Genomic DNA, 25319 nt, shown 5'->3' on the forward strand with positions numbered 1-25319 from the left:
AAACATCAACCAGCAAATTCTGTCTTCACCACCAAGTTAATCTTGTACCTAAGTGACAAACTGTCCCGGAATTTCATGTGAGATAACTTTCCTAAGCAGTCTATCATGTGGAACCTTGTCAAACGTTTTACTGAATTCCATGTGAACAATGTCTACCACTCTGGCTTCATCAATCTTTTTAGTTACATCTTAAAATAAGTCAAACAAATTTGTGAGACACGATTTCCCACCCACAAAGCCGTGCTGACTATCCCTGATCAGACTTTGCCTCTCCAAATGCATATGAATCCTATCTCTCAGAATCCCTTCCAACAACTTCCCTGCCACTGATGCAGATTCGTTCTTCTGTAATTCCCAGGCTTCTTCTTATAGCCTTCCTTAAATAAAGGCATAACATTACTCACTCTCCAGTGCTTCGACACCTCTCCCATGGGTATAGATGATACAAATATCTCTGTGATGGGTGCCGCAATTTCTTCCTAACTTCCAACAATGGCCTAGGATACAGTAGATCAGATCCCCGAGATTTATCAATTGTTATGCTTTTTAAGCCGTTGAGCACCTCCTCTTCTGTAATGTGAACTATTTTCCAGAGTCTCCGAGCAGCCATGCCCTTGTGGTGTAATTTGACTATAATGCCCAGCCCCACGTGTATTCTAGGATCTCAAAATGGCAGCAAATAAAATTTTCTGATGCAAGTAGTGAATATTGAATTGCTGCCTGCAATTTGCAATAAAATGCTAAAGGTCACGAGAAAAGTATTGGTTGTATGTCATATTAGTATTAACATTAGATAATCCAGAAAGAGCCCTATTCGAATCATGTTCTGTTGGAACTTGAATTCCATAATTGAATGGACCAAACCAAACGCCCACCAGGTATATCAAGGAGTTTGCCTTGAGTGTAAACTTTATCCAATTTAAAAGCAAGTGTAAAGTGCTATGTTCCAGATGGAATTTGATTGGTCACACTACTCGGCTGGATGTAAAACATACTTTATTTTTGTGTCTAGTTAATATACAAAAAAGAAAGAAGAATCGGGCTAACTGTAACTGTACTGGAAAATTTAACAGAATAACTGATTATTTAACAATTAATCAGTAACTGTTCCAATATGATCGCATCCCATAAACACATCCTATGCAAAGCAAAGTCACTAAAACAGATTATTTCACATCTGATTCAGGAAGCATGGAGAGAACCGCAAGTCGCAGAAAGAGAGAAGTGTAGCAGTTTCCACAACCAGCTTCCAAACCCCCTCAGCAACAAACTAAATTAAAGTCTTGGCTTTGTGCGATCTTGTCTCCGTACGTTCACGCTGCCTCTATGATTCTAATTTTTGAAAAAAAGGGCATCGCAAGCCGTTTACTTATTGGTTTGTTCTTTTTTTTCCAACCATATGATCAAATATAGTCTCAGACAAATTAGTGTCAATTTGTTTATCTTTCTTCTTTGATTTTACCTTGTGTTTGAACCTGTGAATTTGCCACCTTGTCAGCACACAATCAGTAACAATCCCAGACTACGCATTCTGTCACACCTCTGTTGCCTGATTTTCCGTTGGCTTTTCAACGACAGAAGGCATCACTCCCACCTGTGATCCAGCTTTATCATTAACGAGGATAAGCTTCATTTTCAGAACAGAGAATTTCTCTGTTATACCGACCATAACTTCACCACTTTTCGTTGGACTCTCCAACCTCACCTTATACAATGGAACACCACACATTTCACCCATAAAACCGATATATTAGCACCCTTTCTGGCAATACTCCTTCCAAAGTGCACACCGCTTTATCCCTCACCATCAATAATTAAATTGCTCCTTTATCGCCTTTTTTTATTTATTTACCTTTTCTCCCCTGTACACATGAAGAAATCTTACACAGAAAGGTTATTTTTTAAAGATCTGATACTTTCTTATTAACCAACCGCGGACTAGACTGTACATTTTGTTGCAGTTCTTTAGTTTTCACTGAGATGTCCTTTACTACTTCAATAAACCTTACCAGTTTAAGCTAAAATATCACATCTGTCTTTCCATTGTTTTTCATAAAGCACCAAAGCTCCAACGTCATGGATCCTACATTATTATATTAAATGCACCTGAGTTTTATTTTTACGCCTCTTCCACCCTAATAGCTTTCCTTATCACCCCGAGGTAAACTATCTTTACTATCTTCAATGAGAGATCCCTTTCCTTTACCATCTGAGGATTTTTCATTTCCCAAATTCAAATCTTCATTGATTGAAGTTGATGTCAGAAGCCAATCTTTGATTTATATACCGACTTCTAAGCACCTGAGATTTCAACCACTAATTTTCCAGTCTTAACCATTTGCTGTTCCACCAGTTCTCACTCATTCGGGAAGTGAATTGTAGAACTCCTTCAAACTGACAGTCTCTTTAAGTGTATCATATTTCTGATTTATTTGAATGCTTATATCCACCAATCAACGTAACTTTGTTTAATCATTTCAAACTCAATATATATTTGACCATGTTCCATCCTTAGTTTAATAAAACTTTGTCTGCTGTCTTCTGACACTAGTTCATATCCAGCTAAGAACTTTCTTTTCAATTCCTCATATACCTCCTCTGAGAGTAATGCAATTGTCTCACTAGCCCTACCTTACCACCCTTTGTTTGAATGGCCAGTACCCACACTGTCACCAGCAATTTCATTTCAAACGAAATGAAAAATACTTCTACATCCAAATCATCAAACTTTGATAATGCTTGGAAACATTGTTTGGTGCGAGTACACTTAAAGCTCAAATTTAAGTCCGAAATTATTGTCATGAAACTTTCCTATGCATGACTCTTCAAATGGATATCATTGCTTAGTGGCAATTTCCTATTTCCACTACCACCACCCACATCATTGCACATTAAGTATGTTAGAACATAGAACATAGAACATAGAACAATACAGCACAGAACAGGCCCTTCGGCCCACGATGTTGTGCCGAACTTCTAACCTAGATTAAGCACCCATCCATGTACCTATCCAAATGCCGCTTAAAGGTCGCCAATGAATCTGACTCTACCACTCCCACGGGCAGCACATTCCATGCCCCCACCACTCTCTGGGTAAAGAACCCACCCCTGACATCTCCCCTGTACCTTCCACCCTTCAACTTAAATTTATGTCCACTTGTAACACTCTGTTGAACCCGGGAAAAAAGTTTCTGACAGTCTACTCTATCTATTCCTCTGATCATCTTATAAACCTCTATCAAGTCACCCCTCATCCTTCGCCGTTCCAACGAGAAAAGGCCGAGGACTCTCAACCTATCCTCGTACGACCTACTCTCCATTCCAGGCAACATCCTGGTAAATCTTCTCTGCACCCTCTCCAAAGCTTCCACATCTTTCCTAAAGTGAGGCGACCAGAACTGCACACAGTACTCCAAATGTGCTCGAACCAAAGTCCTGTACAGCTGCAACATCACTTCGCGACTCTTGAATTCAATCCCTCTGCTAATGAACGATAATACTCCATAGGCCTTCTTACAAACTCTATCCACCTGAGTGTCAACCTTCAAAGATCTATGTACATAGACCCCAAGATCCCTCTGTTCCTCCACCTGACTAAGAACCCTACCATTAACCCTGTATTCCGCATTCTTATTTGTTCTTCCAAAATGGACAACCTCACACTTGGCAGGGTTGAACTCCATCTGCCACTCCTCAGCCCAGCTCTGCATCATATCTAAGTCCCTCTGCAGCCGACAACAGCCCTCCTCACTGTCCACAACTCCACCTATTTTCGTATCATCTGCAAATTTACTAACCCACCCTTCGACTCCCTCATCTAAGTCATTAATAAAAATTGCAAACAGCAGAGGACCCAGAACTGATCCCTGCGGAACTCCACTTGTAACTGGGCTCCAGGCTGAATATTTACCATCTACCACCACTCTCTACCTTCGACCGGTTAGCCAGTTTTCTATCCAATTGGCCAAATTTCCCTCTATCCCATGCCTCCTGACTTTCCGCATAAGCCTACCATGGGGAACCTTATCAAATGCCTTACTAAAATCCATGTACACTACATCCACTGCTCTACCCTCATCCACATGCTTGGTCACCTCCTCGAAGAATTCAATAAGACTTGTAAGGCAAGACCTACCCTTCACAAATCCGTGCTGGCTGTCCCTAATCAAGCAGTGTCTTTCCAGATACTCGTAAATCCTATCCCTCAGTACCCTTTCCATTACTTTGCCTACCACAGAAGTAAGACTAACTGGCCTGTAATTCCCGGGGTTATCCCTATTCCCTTTTTTGAACAGGGGCACAACATTCGCTACTCTCCAGTCCCCTGGTACCACCCCCGTTGCCAGTGAAGACGAGAAGATCATTGCCAATGGTACTGCAATTTCCTCTCTTGCTTCCCACATAATCCTAGGATATATCCCGTCAGGCCCGGGGGACTTGTCTATCCTCAAGTTGTTCAAAATGTCCAACACATCTTCCTTCCTAACAGGTATCTCTTCTAGCTTATCAGTCCGTTTCACACTCTCCTCTTCAACAATACGGTCCCTCTCGTTCGTAAATACTGAAGAGAAGTACTTGTTCAAGACCTCTCCTATCTCTTCCGACTCAATACACAGTCTCCCACTACTGTCCTTGATCGGACCTACCCTCGTTCTCGTCATTCTCAGGTTTCTCACATACGCATAGAATGCCTTGGGCTTATCCTTGATCCTATCCGCCAAGGATTTTTCATGCCCTCTCTTAGCTCTCCTAATCCCTTTCTTCAGGTCCCTTCTGGCTATCCTGTATCCCTCCACTGCTCTGTCTGAACCCTGTTTCCTCAACCTTATGTAAGCCTCCTTCTTCCTCTTTACTCGACATTCAACCACCCTCGTCAACCAAGGCTCCCTCACACGACCATTTCTTTCCTGCCTGATCGGTACATACATATCAAGGACAAGTCGTATCTGCTCCTTGAAAAAGTTCCACATTTCCACCACATCCTTCCCTGACAGCCTATGCTCCCAACGTATGCTCCTCAAATCCTGTCTTACAGCATCGTAATTTCCCTTCCCCCAGTTGTAAAATCTTCCTTGTTGTGCGCACCTATCTCTCTCCATAACCAAGGTGAAAGTCACAGAATTGTGGTCACCATCACCAAAAGGTTCACCCACTAACAAGCCCACCACTTGTCCTGGTTCATTACCGAGTACCAAATCCAATATGGCCTCCCCTCTGGTTGGACAATCGACATACTGCGTTAGAAAAGCTTCCTGGACACACTGCACAAACACCGCCCCATCCAATCTACTTGATCTAAAGAGCTTCCAATCAATATTTGGGAAGTTGAAGTCGCCCATGACTACGACCCTGTGGCTTCTGCACCTTTCCAAAATCTGTTTCCCAATCTGTTTCTCCACATCTCTGCTGATATTGGGGGGCCTATAATAAACACCCAACAAGGTGACTGCACCTTTCCTATTTCTGACTTCAGCCCATACTACCTCCAGAGGCAGATCCCCCTCAAACTTCCTTTCTGCAGCCGTTATACCATTTCTAATTAGCAATGCCACCCCCCTCCTTTTTTTACCACCCTCCCTAATCTTACTGAAACATCTGTAACCAGGAACCTCCAACAGCCATTCTTGTCCCTCATCTATCCATGTTTCCGTGATGGCCACAACATCGTAGTCCCAGGTACCGATCCACGCCTTAAGTTCACCCACCTTATTTCTGATACACCTTGCGTTGAAGTATACGCACTGGAGCCCATCTCTGTGTCCGCAAGTAGTCCCTGTCAGTGCTACCTTCTCCACAGCCTCCCGACAGTCTTGGGCATCCTGACACACAGCTAGCTTACTTGCTGGACTACAAGTCCGGATCCCATCCCCCTGCCAAATTAGTTTAAACCCCCCCGAAGAGTGCTAGCAAACCTACCCCCCAGGATATTGGTGCCCTTCTGGTTCAGGTGCAACCCGTCCTGTTTATACAGGTCCCATCTTCCCCAGAATGCAGTCCAATTGTCCAAATATCTGAAGCCCTCCCTCCTACACCATCCTTGCAGCCACGTGTTCAACTGCACTCTCTCCCTATTCTTTGCCTCTCTGTCACGTGGCATCGGCAACAACCCAGAGATGACGACTCTGTCTGTCCTAGCTTTTAGCTTCCAGCCTAACTCCTTGAGCTCTTGAATGACCTCACCACCCCTCTTCCTACCTATGTCATTGGTGCCAATGTGTACCACGACTTCTTGCTGCACACCCTCCCCCTTAAGGATTCCGAAGACACGGTCCGAGACGTCTCGGACCCTAGCACCCAGGAGGCAACAAACCATCCGAGAGTCTCGCCCATGTCCACAGAACCGCCTGTCCGTCCCTCTAACTAGAGAGTCCCCTATAACTAGCGCTCTCCTCTTCTCCCCCTTTCCCTTCTGAGTCTCAGAGCCACAGACCCCTTCACTGCAGCTTACACCTGCAAGGCTGTCCTCCCTAACAGTTTCCAAAGCTGTATGCTTATTTTTTAGGGGAACGACCACAGGGGAACCCTGCACTGCCTGCTTCTTCCCCTTCCCACCTCTAACTGTTACCCAGCTACCTCTGTTCTCCGGCGTAACTATGTCCCTGTAGCTTCTATCGATCACCCTCTCAGCCTCTCGAATAATCCTCAGCTCATCCAGTTCAAATAATTCAAATGGGTTCGTCAATGTCTCAAATGAAGTTGCTTTTGCCACATTTCCAGACTGTGCATGTCACTGGATCTACACATGAAGTGAAAATCACTTTACATGTTTGCCTTCTCTTTCTTGTTTCTTCTAAGCACAGGAACACCCTCTCCTTGTCAACTCTATTCAGCATGCTCATGATTTGTAAAATCATGACCAAATCTCTTTAAGTTTCATCTCAGAACAGTCCCAAGTTCTTCAATCTATTATTGTAACTGAAGTTCTTCATTCTTTGAACCATTCTGCAGTCCTGGAAGCTCGACAATGCATTCACATTTTTTCAATAATGTAGTGCCGACAAATGTACACTATCCATCAGCTATGGTCTAACAATGGAGAGTTTTCCCTGATTCCTTTCCTCTTTAATTACCAATCGTTCCTTGAAATAAAGTAAATATAATACCTTTAGTCAAGGAAACTCTTATGAATCTTTCCTGATTTTATCTTTTCTTTCAGGAAGCAGATAATCAGTTCCGCGTCTCTGTCACTTCAAATGCGAATTGAGCAAATCGTTTCTCTGTAAGTCATACTTCATCGAACTGCTAAGAATAACATGCATCTGTTTAATGGTGGTCGAACATGACTGAGCAGCCATTACCTTGCTGAATTGATTTTGTTTTTCTCCTCTCTATGGAATATATCTTGGCAATTTGCCAAACTTGGAGAGATGTGTAAGGTGAAAGGGGAAAGATTTAAGAAGGCCATAAGGGCCAACTTTTTAACGTAGAGAGTGGTGCGTGTAAGGAATGGGCTGCCAGATAAAGTTGTCGAGGCAGGTACAATAGCGGGTTTAAAAAAAACCCTGCGGTTGATACATGGATGGGAAGGGTTTTGAGGGATATGGAGTAAATGCGGGCAAATAGAACGAGCTGGCCCATGGTCTACATAGACTAGCTCGGGCCAAAGGGCCTGTTTCCATGCTGTATCAATCTAAGACTCTGTGACTCTATGACAGGTAACAATAGCTGTAATGAGAAACATGATATTGGGTACGGCAAGTGGAACAAAAGACCTCAATCACATAACAGGAGGCTAAGATGGTTCAATGGCTTCGTTCACTTCTGGTTGAAGGTGATTGTAAATATCCAGACTTAACATTCCCACTTGTGGCTTGGGTAGGGGAATGGGTCTGGGTGGGGTGCTCTTTGGAGGGTCGGTGTGGTCTCAATGGGCCAAATGGCCTGCTTGCACACTATAGGGATTCTGTGAGTCCGCTGCAGCTGAGGTTTCAAAAATCAGATTTGGATATATTTGTGAAGCATATTCCTCCCATTAATTTCTTAATTGCCAATCACTATGAATGGCTGGATTTGAAATACTGCACACATTTCATCTGATCTGACTTGTGATCACTTTAAACTAGCTATTCAAGCCTGCTTCCAAAGTTTTAGAAACATTTAATTATAGCTTTCCATGTAAAATATAAGAGTCATTAGATTACTTACAGTGTAGAAACAGGCCCTTCGGCCCAACAAGTCCACACCGACCCACCAAAGCACAACCTACCCAGACCCATTCCCCTACAGCTAATACTACGAGCAATTTAGCATGGCCGATTCACCTAACCTGCACATTTTTGGACTGTGGGATAGAACCAGAGCACCCGGAGGAAACCCACCCAGACAGGGGGCGAATGTGCAAACTCCACGCAGTCAGTCATCTGAGATGGGAATTGAACCCAGGCCTCTGGCGCTGGGAGGCAGCAGTGATAACCACTGTGCCACCCAAAATTAGATTCCCTATAGTGTGCAAGCACGCCCTTCGGCCTAACCAGTCCACATCGACCCTACGAAGAGTAACCCACCCAGACCCATTTCCCTCTGCCTAATGTACCTAACACCATGGGCAATTTAGTAAGGCCAATTCACCTAACTGCCTTATCGTTGCCAGGAAACTGGAGCACCTGGAAGAAGCCCACGCAGACACAGGGAGAATATGGAAACTCCATACTGACACTCACCCAAGCCTAGAATCAAACCTAGCACCTTGGTGCGGTGAGACTGCAGTGCTTACTGCTGAGCCAGCGTGCCACCCTGCTATTGGTTGAGTTTTGATCTTAGGTGCTGGATTGTCATATTCTATAATCAAGCTTCGCATGATAGATAATTTACTTTAATAATTAATACAATAAAACGTGATCAAACGAGTCTGAAGATTTTTGTTAACTAGAGAAAACAATCTTCTTGCAAACAAGTAATAAAGCATACAAACAATATATCTATATATTTGTATTACAGTTAGAATGACATGAATGGAAATATCGATACAACATTTCAATCATATTTCCAACATCATCAATAAGAGAAATTTAAGTCAAGGAAAATTCAACCCTATCTCAACTATTTTAGTTGCATTATTACTTCAAGTGGACTGTGGACAGCATGTGTTGATTCGTTTTCGATTCTTCTGAAGTGAAGTATTGAGCAATATGAGGGCCTTATCTTTCCTGTATCTAATAACTCCCAGTCTCGACCAAAATCACTTTGCGCTGAAGTACGAGAGAAAAATGCATTTTGCTTCTGAATCCAGCTCTGCTGTTTTCTACACTGAGCTGAAAAAAATCTTCTCTTGAACTAAATCTCTGACTCTTTTGAAGTGAACAGAAAAACAAAGTTGGTGATATTCTTGTATTAAAATTGCCTATCAAAAATTGGAATGTGCAAGTGCATTCCAACTAATACCTTAGGTTCCACTTGCACTTGCCTTTTGAGCAATATACGATATATATTCACTGTTAGAGAATGTTTGCAGATGGCGTTTTTGAGACTTTAAAGGAAGGACCAGTATCAATCTATGTCTTGGTTAAACACATTCCATGATTCAATAATGATAATAACATTTGGTACAAACCTTTTACGATTCTTGTAATGCACAACACTTCATTCGATTCTAAAAGGGTTACAATGAATTAGAAAACACTGATGCAACAGAATCGTTCAAACAATTTATCACATAAGAGTTGCGTGAGTTGTAAAATGGATAAAGGATTGGATTGAACGCATGGCCCAAAGGATAAGCATAAAGGAATTGTTATTGATTTTCTAGCTCTAAATAATGCTTACAATCTATAGCAAAGATTTGGCTTTTGTCAATTGAATGAGTGTAGCTAAATTTGTCAGTGACACTGAGAAAAGTAAGAATGCCTGTTGACAAGATAATGCACAAAATCTACAAAGGAACACAGATAAATAAAATGAAAATACAAATAACTAGTAGAATGAGTATAACGTGTCATAACGTTAAAAAAATCAAATTTGCAGGAAGAGTCGAGAATCAGTGTACAATTTGATTTAAGAGAAGTCATCGAATTTCAATGGACAGAGGGATTTAGGTGTTCTGGTGCATGTATTAGGTTGACTTACCTTGCAAGTAAAGAAAGTAGTGAACAGTGTAAAGGAAATTGTTGATTGTAGTGAAGGAAATAGAAAGAAGAGCAGTGACATTTTACTTCAGTAGAACGTGATCTTTAACATTATTAAAGCAATGACTCATGAAATAGTCTCTTAAAGAATTCTCTACCGAGATCGTTCATTCTTAGGTTTTTTTTTCAAAATTGTTTACATTCAGTTTCAGTTACATTGGAAAGTGATTATGTTCAAAATGGAGGGGGACAGAACGCAGCAAACCATTTCTCAACAGGTTCAGCATCTGCCATAGAGAACGATACTGTTTCATTGAATTTCTTCAATGCTTGAGTTCGATAGATTTCTCATGTACGAAAGTAGCCATAGATTATTACACGAAACGAGCAAATAAAATGAGGAATGGAAATATTGAATAGAAGTAAAGCACGAAAGGCCAAACGTCCTGTGCTGCTCCTCAATCTTTTGCTAATATCCTGCCAAGTCAAATATGTTTTAATTATATTCGTGGGACATAATGTATTTAGAATCTCCAAAAAACAAAGAAATATTTCATTGTGTTGTGTATACTTCTGTTCTTTAATATTATAAAGGATATTTTCACTTCCTATCAATTTCTTATATATGTTCAATACTGCCATGGAATGGACATCCTTTAACAATGTTAATTTTCACTCTGTATTGTTCAAAGTTGACATTAACAACAAATCCCCAAAAAATCACTTTGACAAAATCATCGTTGTTAGTTTATGCAACATATCTAAGTCTCCATCCCTACCACCATTTACCAACAGCTTTAATTCCTGCAATACCTGAAAGTGTTGAGTCCTCCCGAATTCATTTCCAATTTTCCTGGAACCCATGATGTTAAAACTTCAGTTTTCCATGCCTGTCACAGTATCAGACGCTCTTGTCAATTACAAGATTATCTCAAGTATGTCAGTAGCAAGTGCGAATTGTCTGTCCATTTACTCATTCAATAGTATGCATTTTATTCCTGAATTGATTACACATTCATCTTCCGTTGGCATTCGACAGCTCAACATTTTGTTGGACCTTTACTTTTCTGGTTCACTTCTCATCTTTTTAATCTTAGTCGGAAACTACTGTTTCAACTATTCTGGCTTGGCTGATTTTGATATCCCCAACTCCCCATCTTGGTACATTCGTAAATATATATACATGCTGCTCTTCACAACAATTTTATATGATCATCATCGGTCACAATTCTTCTTCTGCATAAAATTTTCAATTATCCAACGTCCAGTAGAGGATATCTGAAACTCCTTCTAATTATATATTGGAAAACAAAAGTCATTGACTTAAAATACTGCCATAACGACTCAGATTGTTTACCACTTGGTAACACGACTGAACATTACATGAGCTTTCAATCACACGTTGATGTCTTTGCTAACGCCAACCCAATATACATTCTACATCCCTAAACATGTAAGTAACCACACTTGCCTGTACTCGTCTATTTCTGAGATGCTTCCAAATCATTCACACTTCCAGACTTCACAATTCCATATTCTACACATTATGAATGAAAGGGTCTGCAAAGCAGATCTTTCTGTGCCCTAAAACAAAAAAAAAACTTTTGATCACACTAATTAATGATGGATTACACTCGCTTTAATTATTTGCCTCTCCAATTTAGATATTGAAATTGTTTTGGAATACCTGAATAGTCTGGTCTCTCTTGTCCTCAGTAATCTCCTTCAACATTTTAATTAATTCATATTATTCAGGTCACTTGAGAATTTCCAATGTTAATATTTTCAGATTTGAAGCCAGTGTTTTCATTTGCCTCGGCCCTAGCGTCTGGAATGTTCTCCCCAAGTATCTCAGCCTCTGTAATTTGCTTTCCAATTTATCACAATATCTTGAACCAATCACTTTCACACAGCTTACAATCAAGAAAAGTACAATCTGCTACCGGTTTTTCTTTGTTTTCTTTTAACCTTTCTGTAAAGCACTTTGGGATTCTTGAAATGGTTCAGGTTTCCATGTAAGTGCAATTTATTGCAGCTTTTGTTGTTTTGTTGTGTATCATGGTGCCCAGTTTTGAGCCTTTAACATCCAATAAATTTTTATTACAGCACGTTTGAACTTTCTAAAACGCACAAAAATTAGCAACAGAATCCTATCAATCTACTGAACCATGTAACTAAATCACAGCTGATCATATTTTGACTACTTATGGATATGATTTGTCACAAATTTGCGGTAGAGTCGCGGTTTTCTCTTTCGACTAATAAAGGAGAAACTCAAGAGATGTTCCAGGGACCTGTGTTTTACGTGCAGTGGCAGATTTTAGAATTTGAATTAACTCAGAAGCTGAAATCGTTGCTAGTTGTGAGGAAAACGTGTGTTTTCCTAAAGTCCTTTCGGGGTGCAAGCTGTCATTTTTACTTGGTCTGGCCTGCATGCAATTCCAGACCCAGAAACGAGTTTTCTCGCAACCGTTCTATGGTTAATTGAGATTGGACAATAATTTTTGAAAAACTAACGATGCACCCACCCCGTGAATAAACAGCAAAAACAGACTGTTATGGGCACTGTGAAGCAAAATTAACGCATAAATCCTGATTGAAAGTTGAAATGAATTTCAACTTCATATTTTCTTCTCACTATATGATAACAGGGTAAACTAGATTGAAGCTTAATGCAAGACGGTGGAGCCGACAAACTTCTTGCAATAATACCGAAGCTACAAACTCCAGAGGTTGCTGCGCCTCACAGCTACAATAATGGCAGTTTCTTGACAATGTGGAAATAGGGGTGACTGACTTTATCGTATTTTCAATCTTTCTTATAACGAAAAGTTTTCCTAACTGTGATTAATATAGCGTGCCTTCTGTGAACTTCCGCCAATGGTGTTACATCCATCCTCAAATTCGCAGACCAGGATTACAAACCTTATTCCAGATTATCACTTATTGTGAGGGAAATTGAATGTAAGAACTTGTAAAGTTACTCTCAATTTATACAGGCAGCGATTCATCCAATCCAGAATGTTGTGCATAGCATTGGTTCTGTTATATCAGGAAAGGTCAAAATGTGTTAATGCAGTTCGAAGAATGTTTACTAGATTAATATTTGTAATGAGTGAGGATCTTATCATTAAAGTTTTAACGCTCTTTTGTATAGTCGCAGTTTCGAAGAGAAACAAGTGACTTGATTGAACGATGTAAGATTCAAAGTAGTGTTGACAGGGTGACTATGTCGAGGATGTTTTATCGTTTACGATTTTCAAGTACTAACGTTCAGTTCAAAGTTTGGGAGAAGATTTGTAGCTCGGGTGCTCGTTGTTGTGGTTCTGTTCGCCGAGTTGGGAATTTGTCTTGCAAACATTTCGTCCCCTGTCTAGGTGACATCCTCAGTGCTTGGGAGCCTCCTGTGAAGCGCTTCTGTGCTGTTTCCTCCGGCATTTTTAGTGGCCTGTCTCTGCCGCTTCCGTTTGTCAGTTTGAGCTGTCCGCTGTAGTGGCCGGTATATTGGGTCCAGGTCGATGTGGTTGTTGATAGAGTCTGTGGATGAGTGCCATGCCTCCAGGAATTCCCTGGCTGTTCTCTGTTTGGCTTGCCCTATATTGGTAGTGTTGTCCCAGTCGAATTCCTGTTGCTTGTCGTCTGTGTGTGTGGCTACTAAGGATAGCTGGTCGTGTCGTTTCGTGGCTAGTTAGTGTTCGTGTATACGGATCGTTAACTGTCTTCCTGTTTGTCCGATGTAGTGTTTTGTGCAGTCCTTGCATGGGATTTTGGACACTACATTAGTTTTGCTCATGTTGGGTGTCAGGTCCTTTGTCCTGGTGAGTTGTTGTCTGAGAGTGGCTGTTGGTTTGTGTGCTGTTATGAGTCCTAGTGGTCGCAGTAGTCTGGCTGTCAGTTCAGAAATGCTCCTGATGTATGGTCGTGTGGCTAGTCCTTTGGGTTACGGCATGTCCTCGTTCCGTTGTCTCTCTTTTGGTAGGGGGGTTTGACCCCACCCCACAGCTCACCAATAGGATAAACAACACACTGAGGAATCTACAAAAAAATGGACAGATAACCATGTCTGACCTACAAAGAATGAAACCTACTAATACGTGGGAGATCCAATCATTCGATTTTTTAAAAAAGCATAGGTAGAAGGGTTGATTTTTTTTCTCCACGATACACATGAATGTACGAACTGCAACTTAATTTCATTGCGCAATGACACCATATTATGTGTCTGTGTCATGAATATTAATCTCATCCAGAGGCAATGTCGGGTTGCACGGCTTTAAAAACAAAAAATCGCTCTTAGAGGATTCGGGTGAAAGACAGACGGTGTAATTATATGATTGTCCAATTGGGAGAGTTTGAGCAGAATCTAGATAATTTAAATTTGCTTTCTGGACGCCTCGACAATGGGAGTCATCGGCTGAATTCCTCAGCCTGTAGCAGCACATCCTGGACATGTAACAGAAATTATTCCTGTCTTGTTTCCATTTCACAACGACCAGAAAAACTATTATGAATAGAAATATACAGGACGTTGATCCTAAAATTATGATCAATAGAAAATTTAAATCTGAAAATAATTCTGAATTTCTTGGTTTGCTTTTTTGTTCAAAGGTACTTTCAGTTACGTTACTTTGGATTATAAAGAGAATTGAAACTGCACTAGAGAGACTCGGCTGCCCATTGTCCCTGACCAAAATAACAAGCGTCTGTCTCAGGACATCTTTCTCCCTAAAATTTCGAGTTGTTCGAATTTCGCCAGAGGTAAGTCCCACATGAAAAAGGCTGTGATCAGTAGCTTCTATGAGCTGGTAAGAAAGTCGTGCATTCTGTCCAGAATCTGCGTCTGTCGCAATTACTTTGGTCACCAAGTACCCGGGATGTGCAGATTTTGGTACAATCAAAATCGAACTGCTGTAATTTGAAGGTGAGACAATGACTGGGGCGTTGTCATTTTGGTCCAGGATAATAACGTTTACGAGAGCAGTGCTGGTCAGTGAGGGAGTACCGCCATCCTGAGCCTGAACTTTGATTTGAAATTTCTTCTGTATTTCATAGTCAAAAGAGCGTAGCGCGTAAAGGTGCCCATTTTCCGAGTTAACACTAAAGCGGCCAGACGCGGAGCTTTCATGTGTGAAACTGTCCAATAGGAAATACGATACAGCGCTATTCTTGCCCATATCAGGGTCGAAAGCGGTAACATCAGATATTGATGTACCAGGAGCATTGTTTTCCATCAGGAACACATTATATAACGCCTGCGTAAATTGTGGTGCATTATCATTGATATCAGAAACTGAAATGTGGATAGTTTTATTTGTGGAAAGAGGTGGTGATCCTGCATCCCAGGCAGAAACGGAAATGTTGTAGTAGGGAGAGATCTCGCGATTCAGTGTGTCACTCACTATTAAATTGTATTGCCTGTTCAAAGATTTTTGAAGTTTAAACGGGATATTTTGTGATAACTGACACCGCACTTGCCCATTTTCACCTGAATCACGATCGGTTGCGCTTATTTTAGCGATCACAGTCCCACTTGCAGCATCTTCGCTGACCTCAATAAAGAACGAGCTTATTTTGAACTCCGGGCCGTTATCGTTAACGTCAACTAATTCAACAATAACCTCAGCGAGCCCAACTAATGCTGGCGTACCACTGTCTACAGCTTCTACATCAAATTGGTAAACTTTCTCTTCTTCATAGTCCAGTGATCCTTGAACTCTGATCTGCCCAGTTGCGAGGTTCAAACTGAACAATTCCCTCACACGTTGAGAAACGTGGCTGCTTAAATAGTACTTCACTTCACCATTTGTTCCCTGGTCTAAATCAACAGCATTTAATGTTATGATCAACGTATTTTCAGGTAAGTTCTCCAATGCGTTAACCCTGTATATCTGATGATCAAATACTGGGGCATTGTCGTTTACATCGAGCACAGTGATCACCATTTCTGCAGTGCTAGATCTACGAGGAGTCCCACCGTCAATGGCCGTCAGTATGAGATGAAACATCGAGAGTTGCTCGCGGTCTAAAGGGTTTTCTAACATCAGCTCTGCAATTTTAGTTCCATCGCTTCTGGTCCGAGTCTTCAGGCTGAAGTGCTTGTTTGTGCTGATTTCATAACTACTCACAGCGTTGGTACCCACATCTGCATCTTGCGCACTCTCGAGTGGGAAACGAGCTCCTGCTGCAGTTACCTCAGATATTTGTAAAGTGTATCTCATTTTGGGAAATCTGGGCGAGTTATCATTTATATCCAATATTTCCACATCGACACGGTGCATTTCTAAAGGATTGTCTATCTCTACATCCTGAGAAACAGAACAAATCGCACTTCGTCCACAGAGAATTTCCCTGTCGATTCTCTCGTTCACAACTAAAGCACCATTCCCCATATTCACTTTAAATACACGTCTCCCATCGTCAGAGACGAGACGAAATTTGCGAAACGACATCTCACCAGTGCTTAGGCCTAAATCTTCCGCGATATTCCCAACAAACGCACCGCGCTCCATTTCTTCGGGGATCACGTAATGTATTTCAGCGAAAATTAAATCTGAAACGCAAGTCAGTATCACAAAATAGAACTGCCGGCTGAGCCCTTTCGCCATTGTTGTGGGTTCGGGATCCAATAGAAATCTGCAAAAATGTCGTCTACCCTCCGTTTCTTATCTGATTGCCTACGAAATGAAATACACTTTCTGCTCAAGAAAAATGTCGACATTAAAATGACAAAACGTGAAATCTTGAACTGGCCAATCTTTCAGTGCAAGATGGTGTAGTTGCGGGCGACGTTACACTGCTCTTTGCTTCTGCGCTGTGTTTTCTATGATAGGAGAGGGGGAGGAGGTCGATCTCTTGCAGCGTTTAGTTTTCTTATTGGTAGACAGCGACACAAAGAGTCCTTACCCATTATTGCACCAAGCATTTCTTAAAGCAGAACTGTTCGCAAGGAGTTACAATACCCATATCGCAGTTATTTTATGGTGCACACTTAAAATGCCCTCACGCTGTTTCATATCCTCAAAGTATTTTTCTTGTTGAAGGAGATCAATTGTTTGCAATTGGCTATTGGCAAGCAATGATAGTGTAATGGGAAAATAAACTGACTTTTATCCAGGTGAAATAATTTTAAGGGGCGTTAATCCTATTATTTCAATACTTTCATTCAGGTTTATTGGATTAAACCAAACTGATTCAACGATTTGAGAAGTATTGAAGAAATGATACATTGATGGACAGACATCGTTGCTAAATGCTCTTCTTACTGATTTTGATTATTGGGTGGTCCCATATCTATTTGGTTTTGCAGAAAATGTTTTTTCTTCTGGATTACGAATTTTTGAACTGTTATTCTCAAATCAAATTCATGAAGAGAAAACTGACAGGAAAACACATGACGGCAATATCGTGGGCAGCACATGGATCAGTGGCTAGCACTGCTCCCTTTCAACACCAGGGACTTGGGTTCGATTCTATCCGTGTTTCTGTGGATTTCGTCCAATAGAGCGAATTGACCAAGCTAAATTGCCTGGAGTGTCGAGGGATGTGCATGCTCAGTGAGTTGGCCATGGGAAATAGAGGTGTGGGCTCTTTTTGGTGTGAACTAGATGGGCGAATAGCCTTTAGGGATTCTGTGTCGACACTTCTAGATTTCTTGGCACCTCCCAGCTATTTGATTTACGAGATAGTGTTTGGTGCAGTATATATCAAACGTCTCCAGTTTACCATTTGCATACAACTTTCAAATGGTTTATTCTGTTAAGGATGAAGCAACAGTTCAGATATGAAATGTAACTTAATTCAAGAAAGAAAAGAAATGTACAACCCCTGATAGATAAGAACATTTTAAGCATACAGAAGCTGTTCGATAGAATGGAGATGGTGTCCTTTCCCAACCATTTGACTTAGAGTGCTTGGGTGTTCATCCTTAATATTTTGCAGTCTTACGTGATTCCGTGATGGGAATGTTCTTTATTCTTCCGTCAAAACTTTGGCCTGTTCCAAAGAAGATGATGTTCTTTTCCCTGCAGCCCCTCTCTCCGTCACACAAGCATTTTCCTCTTACGTATCAGTATATTTTATTTTGCGAGCTGCAAGTCTGTACTGTGTCACTCACCAACCTAAAAACGTTAAGTCAATGTCATAAGCAGCTACTCATCATGCAGGCATGACAATTCTCACTTGTCTGCGCTCACCGAAGAGTACTTTATCATTTTTTTTTAAAAAGGCAAACGATTATTTTCTCAAAATGGTACATTGGCACTGGGATACGTTTAGTGGTGCATCAGGAATTGGTGCTCGTTCACTCGGTCTTCATGGCCTTAATAATTCACATGATTCTTGTGTCTTTTGTTAGGGCATTGGGTAAACCCATCTGTTATTTTAAACCAGCCACACAAAAAAGATTCACTTCCTGCTGTTATCGGTTAAATTTCGAGAGCCAAATAGCTATCTCAAAGGTCACTATTTAAAGTAAAAATTAACAACTTTATTTTTTAAGACCAGCAGAGAATATCAAAACCAACAACTATTTACAAATCTTTTCCCTTAAAACTTTCTTCTACCTCCCACTCTGCAAGACTGGTCTGATATTAAAAAAAATCCCGATTAAGAGTTACAAAAAAAAAATCAACTTTCAAAACACGTCAGCTATCAAATCTTCTCATTGTATCTTCCTCTGCAGATTTTCCTCTGTTGTCTTTTCGATGTTATGCTGTACAAACTTCTTATAGACAGGTACCTTTCAGAGAGCTGTTCTGCTGGCAAAAAGTACTTGTTGGTTGCTTGGCAGTTCTCCTGTCCAACTGTTCAAAATATCCGGTTTTATGCTCCAAAACTTCAGATCATGTTATTGGCTTTTGATATTATCAAAATAGTAAATTCAATTTCGATTGAATTTTGGTATCTTGAGCATAATTTAAACTGATTGGCCGAGTTTGAATTTGTTTTTAGTTCGTAGCAACGCAGCTGCTGCTATTTGTTTCGACAAAGTGTTACATTGTTACCTTATTCCAGACTCTGTGTGTTTTGTCCTTGCTAGCTTTGTAACTCTCTTAAAAGTACAGTACCTCCACACCTTCATAACACTTTTTCCTTGATTTCACGCGATAACTATATGCAAAGTTCGTTTTTGCTGCAACAGTGTATAAATTAAATTTCGTGCCAAACCGTAAGTAACAGGAAACCTCCACTTTGAAGGGTCACTAATTTCTAACAGTGTTCTCTTTGCGAAGGAAAACTGCTTTTAGACATTCACAACTAAATATTAACGAACCTATCCAGTTATAAAGTACAAGTATGATTTCCTGATATTTTGATTATCTATCATAGAAAAGATACCAAAAGTATCAGATTAGTTGGTATCAACCATTAAGTGACTACTTCACATAAGCCAACATTCTCGAACTTGCTGACTTTTTATATTTTTCTTTCCTAGTATTTCTCTTTTTTGATTTGGACCATATGAACTAGATGTGATCATGATGTGTTTGTCATGCAGAGAATTAGTTTGAGGTACAAGGATAGTGGGAGTATTCTGTAGCCCATTTGAAAACAACAAAAACACAGCAGACTGACTGGGGTCATTTTTGCTTATTCCGTGACTTCAGCAAGTTGGACAAAGAAATATCTTCCTTTTCTTATTAAGTATTTTACCCATCGCTTGGTGGTATTCAGCTATCCAACCAAACATCCATATTAATTTATATTTGTTGTAATGACCTCTTCTGAAAAATGCGTTGCAGGAAAAGCGCAGCAGGTCAGGCAGCATCCAAGGAGCAGGAGAATCGACGTTTCGGGCATTAGCCCTTCTTCAGGAATGGAGGGAGGAAGAGAGCTTCTTCAAGGAAGGCATCCTTGCAAGAGGATTCGCAGTAGGTGAAAATCAACTAGGAGAAAGTGAGGACTGCAGATGCTGGAGATCAGCAAGGACGCCTTCCGTGAAGAAGCTCTCTTCCTCCTTCCATTCCTGAAGAAGGGCTTATGCCCGAAACGTCGATTCTCCTGCTCCTTGGATGCTGCCTGACCTGCTGCGCTTTTCCAGCAATGCAGAGAGCTTTTTCAAGGAAGGCATCCTTGCTGATCTCCAGCATCTGCAGTCCTCACTTTCTCCCTGTAATGACCTCTTACCAATTTACTTTGATTTAAGAGCCAGTTCCTATTCATTTTCATTCGCTGTTCTTCACAGCTGAGGATGACTCTCTTCCACTCTCAGAATGAGTCAGTGGGTGACTGTACGGACCAGTGTGGCTACAAGGTTGCACTATGGGCAGAAGGTTATTACGGGAAGGGGTGAGTGGAGCATCTTATCATCTGGCGTCCACTTTTTCCTAACAGCAGGTTTTGAAGTGCATGACAACTTACAGGATGCTTTTCCTCCACTTGGGTGGTCTTGGGCCAGTGATTCCCAGGTGTCTGTGGGAATGCCACATTTCAGCAGTGAGGCATTGAGGTATTACTGAAGTGCTTCCTCTGTACATCTGGGATTTGCCTGCCATTTCGAAGCTGGGAGTGCACCATCTGCTTGGAAAATCTTATGTCAGTCACACGTACAATGTGCCCAGCCTATCATAGATCATCATTAGTCGTCAGTGCTTTGATGCTGGGGATGCTGACCTGGTCGAATTTGGTCGTATTGTTGTATCTATATTCCAGCCATTTCACAGGATTTTGTGCAGGCAGCATTGGTGGTACTGTTCCAGGGCTTTAAGATGTCAGCTGTAGATGGATCTGACATTGTTGGCCTCGAACACCCTTTTCCTCAGGCGGATGAAGGCTGCAATCACACACAGCAGGCAGTGTAGTATCTCTTCATCAATAGCTGATTTTGGCAAATAGGGAACTCCCAGGGTATTGGAAATTATTAATGTTCCCTCAGGCCTCCACGTGGATCTTTATGATCAGAGGTTCGTTCCACAATGCCACGCCAGGTTGGTTGAGGGTTTTCACTTTGTGGATGTTCAGAGTGAAACACGCTTTCATCTGCCTCTGTAAAGGTGCTGACAATGGTTTGGAGTACAAGCTCTAAGAATGCACAAATTCAAGCATCATCTGTGTACAGCAGATCGATGAAACTAGTAGGGGTGGTTTAAGTTTTGGCTTGAATGCAGTAGTGGTTGAATAATTTTGCGCAGGTTCCATAAGTCATCTCCACTCTTATGGGGAGCTTGTCAGCAGTGAGGTAAAACATTGTAGCAATGTAGAGAGAAGTGTTGAGGCGATGAAGCAGCCAGCTTGACATTGGTCCAAACAGGGAATGGATCAGTGGTGATGTCATTTGTTAAAACCATTACTTCCATGTCGTTGTGCAGCGGGTGAAGGATGGTGACAATCTTTGAAGTGAAGCAAAAGCAGGGAAGGATGCTCCATAATGATTCTCTATTGATGGTGTCAAAGGCCTCTGTCATGTCAAAGAAGTCCACGTGCAGAGGTAGATTCTTCTCTGCATTTCTCCTACAGCTGCCTTATAGTGAGGTGTTCCTCGGCCACAAGGAGGAGAAAGTTGAAGAGGGACTTTGTGATGACTTTTCTAATAGTTGACAGCAGGGACATTCCTCTGTAGCTACCACAGTCGGACTTGTTCTCGTTTTAGAAAATGCTCACAACTGTGGCATCTTGGTGCACTCCCGGGATGCTCACTTCTTTCCAGAGAAGGCAGACAAGAGTAGGAGTTCTTTGCCCCAATGCCTTAGCGGGGGTGGCATCTGGCTTCTTTCATGGTGTCTAGGTTAGAGTGATGCTGGAAAAGTACAACAGGTCAGGCAGAATCCGAGGAGCAGGAAAATCAACATTTCAGGCAAATGCCCTTCATCAGCCCGTCTTCACTTTTGTCTTCTTTCATGGTGTGGCTTCTCCGCAGGCTGATTGCTGTTAAGCTGATAGACGTCTTATTCTCCTTTGTGCGGAACGAAGGTTTTGTTGAGTTCATGGTGTGTCACATGTTGTGGGATACTTTGAAGGATGCTTGGATCGATGACAGATTTGTGGTTCAGGAAGACTCTGAACTGCTCCCCCAGTGTTGGTTGATGGCTTCTTTATCTTTTATTCAGCCAGAAGTGGGGTGGTGCCATGTGTATGCAGTCTGTAAGTCGTCATGATGGCACACAAGAAACCATGCATATCCTAGTTGTCGGCATTCATTTGCCTTCCAGTAATTTCTCTATCCACCACCTGTTCTTTCTGTTGTGGCTTTGTTGTTGGACCTCGGCCTGTAAGCCTACCCTTTCTCTTCTGAATGTGGTTGTTGTTTTAAACTCAGAAATGCCATGTACTTCCAGCTAAACGGTTTTTTTCATCTTCTGATCATTGTCATCAAACCAATCTTGGTGTTTTCTCTTTGAGTGTCTTACAGTGTGTTTGCTGGTATTAATGATGAAGTGGACCAGAGGTTGTTGGCATCCCATGACTCCGCATCATCAAGGATCGCTATATTTGTGTAGGGAAGTTGGTTGTCTGAGGATAATATTTTCCTGGTCTTTGAGAACATTAATGTTGAACATTTTTGTGGTACTGTTTCTGTTGACTCTGTTATGGGGAGGCTATATTTCTGTTGATCCTGGCTGGAATCAAGCAATAATCTCTCCAGCTGTCATCGGCTTCTTTCATGATAAGAATGATTATAATGTCTTTCCAATCCCTTACTCTATCGAGGAAGTGCCAGTGTTTGGAGATCATGTGCTGTGATGTTGTCTTGTTTGGCAGTACAACTTGTTAGTGATGAGAAGATTAGGCTCGTGGAATCTGGTTATGCAGTGAGTGCCGTTGGAGTTTTGCTTCTCTACTCCCACTGTCCTGATTACATCGCCCCAAAGGCCTGCACTTTTGCTGACTTTGGCATTGAAGTCACTGAGGACAATTAGTTTGTTCACTGCATGGACCCCTGAAAGCGATTGGTCAAAGCTGGAGTAAAAGTTCTCCTTGTCCTCAGCTGTTGCATCGAGCATTGGTGCACATGCACTGAATAGTTGACAAAAGGTTCCGTGCAAAGGTGAATTGAAGTATCATAAGGCAGTCATTTATTCTGCAGGGGGATAATTCTGAGTTGTCCACCAATTTGTTTTGATTGCAAAGCCAATTTTATGGATGCAGTGCTTTTCTTCGGACTTAGCTTTCCAGAATAGGGTGCAACCACCATCTTGTTCTCTGAACTGTCCTTTCTCTCCCCACTGAGTTTTACTCAGGGTGGCAATGTCAGTATCATAAGACCTGAGTTCCCTGAGCAACGATGGCAGTCCGGTCTGTCACTGGCGGGATTGTCTGTAAGGGTCCTGATGTTCTCGGTCCCAAACTTAATCCTGAGGGTGTGAAAGGTACCTGAGCAAGAATTCTTTCAAGGTGGGGAAACCGTTGCACATTGGTTTCCACCTGAGCTTAGCAGTGCAAAGTCTTGGACCAGTGGCCCAGATGGGTCCAAGGCAACTGGAGACCAGGCTCTGCTGTTTGGAATAAAATTGCCTGTGGTGCACTGCAGGCAAATATTTCAGCTTTGGGCAGCGCCTCCCATTGGTTTAGTGGGAGGTCAGCAGTGAGGAGAGTGGTTGGAAGGGGATAGGACAAGAAGAACAGTGCAGTTGCCGCCGTTGTGCTGATCATTCTCAGTCTGTGATTTTGAAATCACTGGGCTGAGAGTGAAGGTTTGTACGATCACACGGCTGGGGGTAAGAGGAGGTTATTTTAAAAATAACATTAAACTGGGTTGGGAGATTTATAAAATCACTGAACTGCTGGGTGACTATTTTAGGAAATTACTGCACTGGTAGAGTTTATGTAAGCATTGAGCTGGAAGCGTCTTATAAGTTACTGGGCTGGGGCGCATATAAAATCACTGAAACTGTGTGAGGGTGTTTGATAAAACACTAGGCTCGCAAGTGTTGTTAATAAAAGAAATCACTGGGCTGGGAGGGTCTTATACAATTACTGTGTTGGGGGATATTATAAAGATTGCTGGATGATTTATAACAAAAACAAAACAAACTCTGGAGTAGGGTAGTTGTATAAGCATTGGTCTGGCTGGGTGTTTTAATATTACTGGGCTGCGTGGTGCTAAAAATTAATGGGTGTGCATTATAGAAACACTCAGCTCGATGCGTTGTGATAAAATTTTTTAGGAGTTACGTAAACTCTCGACTTGGATACCATAAAATTACTTGGCTTTAGGTATGCATTAGATTGGGGACTTACAAAAAGTATTGGGGTGAATGGAGTTATGAAATTATTGGAGGTTATAAAATGATTGGGCTGGGAATGGCTGTATTAAAATTGTTGGGAAATACAAAACATTAGATTGGAGGTTTACATAGTCACTCGGCTGGGCAAAGTATGATGGAATTGCTGGGCTGGGCGAGTTGTCATAAAATTATTGGGGCCTAAATAAACATTGGGCTGTGGAGTGACACAAGCATTTAGATGGGGATTATTGTAAAATTATTAGGGTTTTAAAAATCTCTGCTGAAGTTGTCACTTCTGCACACTTGGAGAAAGTGAGGACCGCAGATGCTGGAGCCAGAATCAAAAAGTGTGGCGCTGGAAAAGCACAGCAGGTCAGGCAGCATCCGAGGAGCAGGAGAGTTGACTTTTCAGGCATTAATCGGGAATGGGGATGGGGAAGGGGTCTTAGATATAAATAGGGGTGTGAGTTTGGGTCTGGGGTGCTTGGTAGTTGGGAAGGCAATAGGTGGCTGCAAGTGCGGGTAATAGGGATAGGTGGGTGGAGAGGTTGAAGTGGATTGATGGAAAGGGAAATGGACAGATAGGGCAGCTCAAGAAGGTGAAGCTGAATTAGAGGGTTGGATCTAGGATAAGCTGTGGGGAGGGGAGATTTCCCTTGTGCTACCTCAAGCTAGCATGAGAAGGTTGAATAGTTCATCAAATTCACAAACAGCTTCTGCCCTGATCATATTTTCACATGGACCTTCTTTCCCCTTCCTGGGCCTCTCCCTTTCAACAGAAACATCTATTTCAAACCCAGTAATTCCCACAGCTACCTTGATCACACGTCTTCCAACACCTCTCCCTGTAAACTGGTGATCTCTGACTCACATTTCCTGCACCTCTGCAGTATCTGCTGCCAGGAGGAACAATTCTACTCCTGGTCTTCCTTGGTGGTCTTCTGTTTCGAAGATGCAATTTCCTAACCCACGTTGTCAGCAAGGCCCTCCAGCAAATCTCCTCCATGTCCTAGACGGTCGCCCTTGAGCCTCACTCCTCCAACAACTGAGACAGAAACGCCCAGTCCTCACCTTCCACCCACACGGATCTCCAGAT

General features: G+C 41.8%; 1 protein-coding gene across 1 annotated transcript in view; it reads right to left on the reverse strand.

Annotated features, from left to right (window-relative positions):
• Positions 1–8942: 8942 nt before the first annotated feature.
• LOC140492298 (uncharacterized) overlaps positions 8943–25319 on the reverse strand; it is a 32188-nt gene continuing 15811 nt past the window's right edge. The window contains exon 5 of the mRNA XM_072591250.1: positions 8943–16722. Within this exon, the coding sequence (XP_072447351.1) occupies positions 14276–16722 (2447 nt within the window). The 3' untranslated portion in view covers positions 8943–14275. The remainder of the gene's footprint in view (positions 16723–25319) is intronic.

Source organism: Chiloscyllium punctatum, chromosome 20 (genome assembly GCF_047496795.1).
Source record: "Chiloscyllium punctatum isolate Juve2018m chromosome 20, sChiPun1.3, whole genome shotgun sequence".
Classification (NCBI taxonomy): domain Eukaryota; kingdom Metazoa; phylum Chordata; class Chondrichthyes; order Orectolobiformes; family Hemiscylliidae; genus Chiloscyllium; species Chiloscyllium punctatum.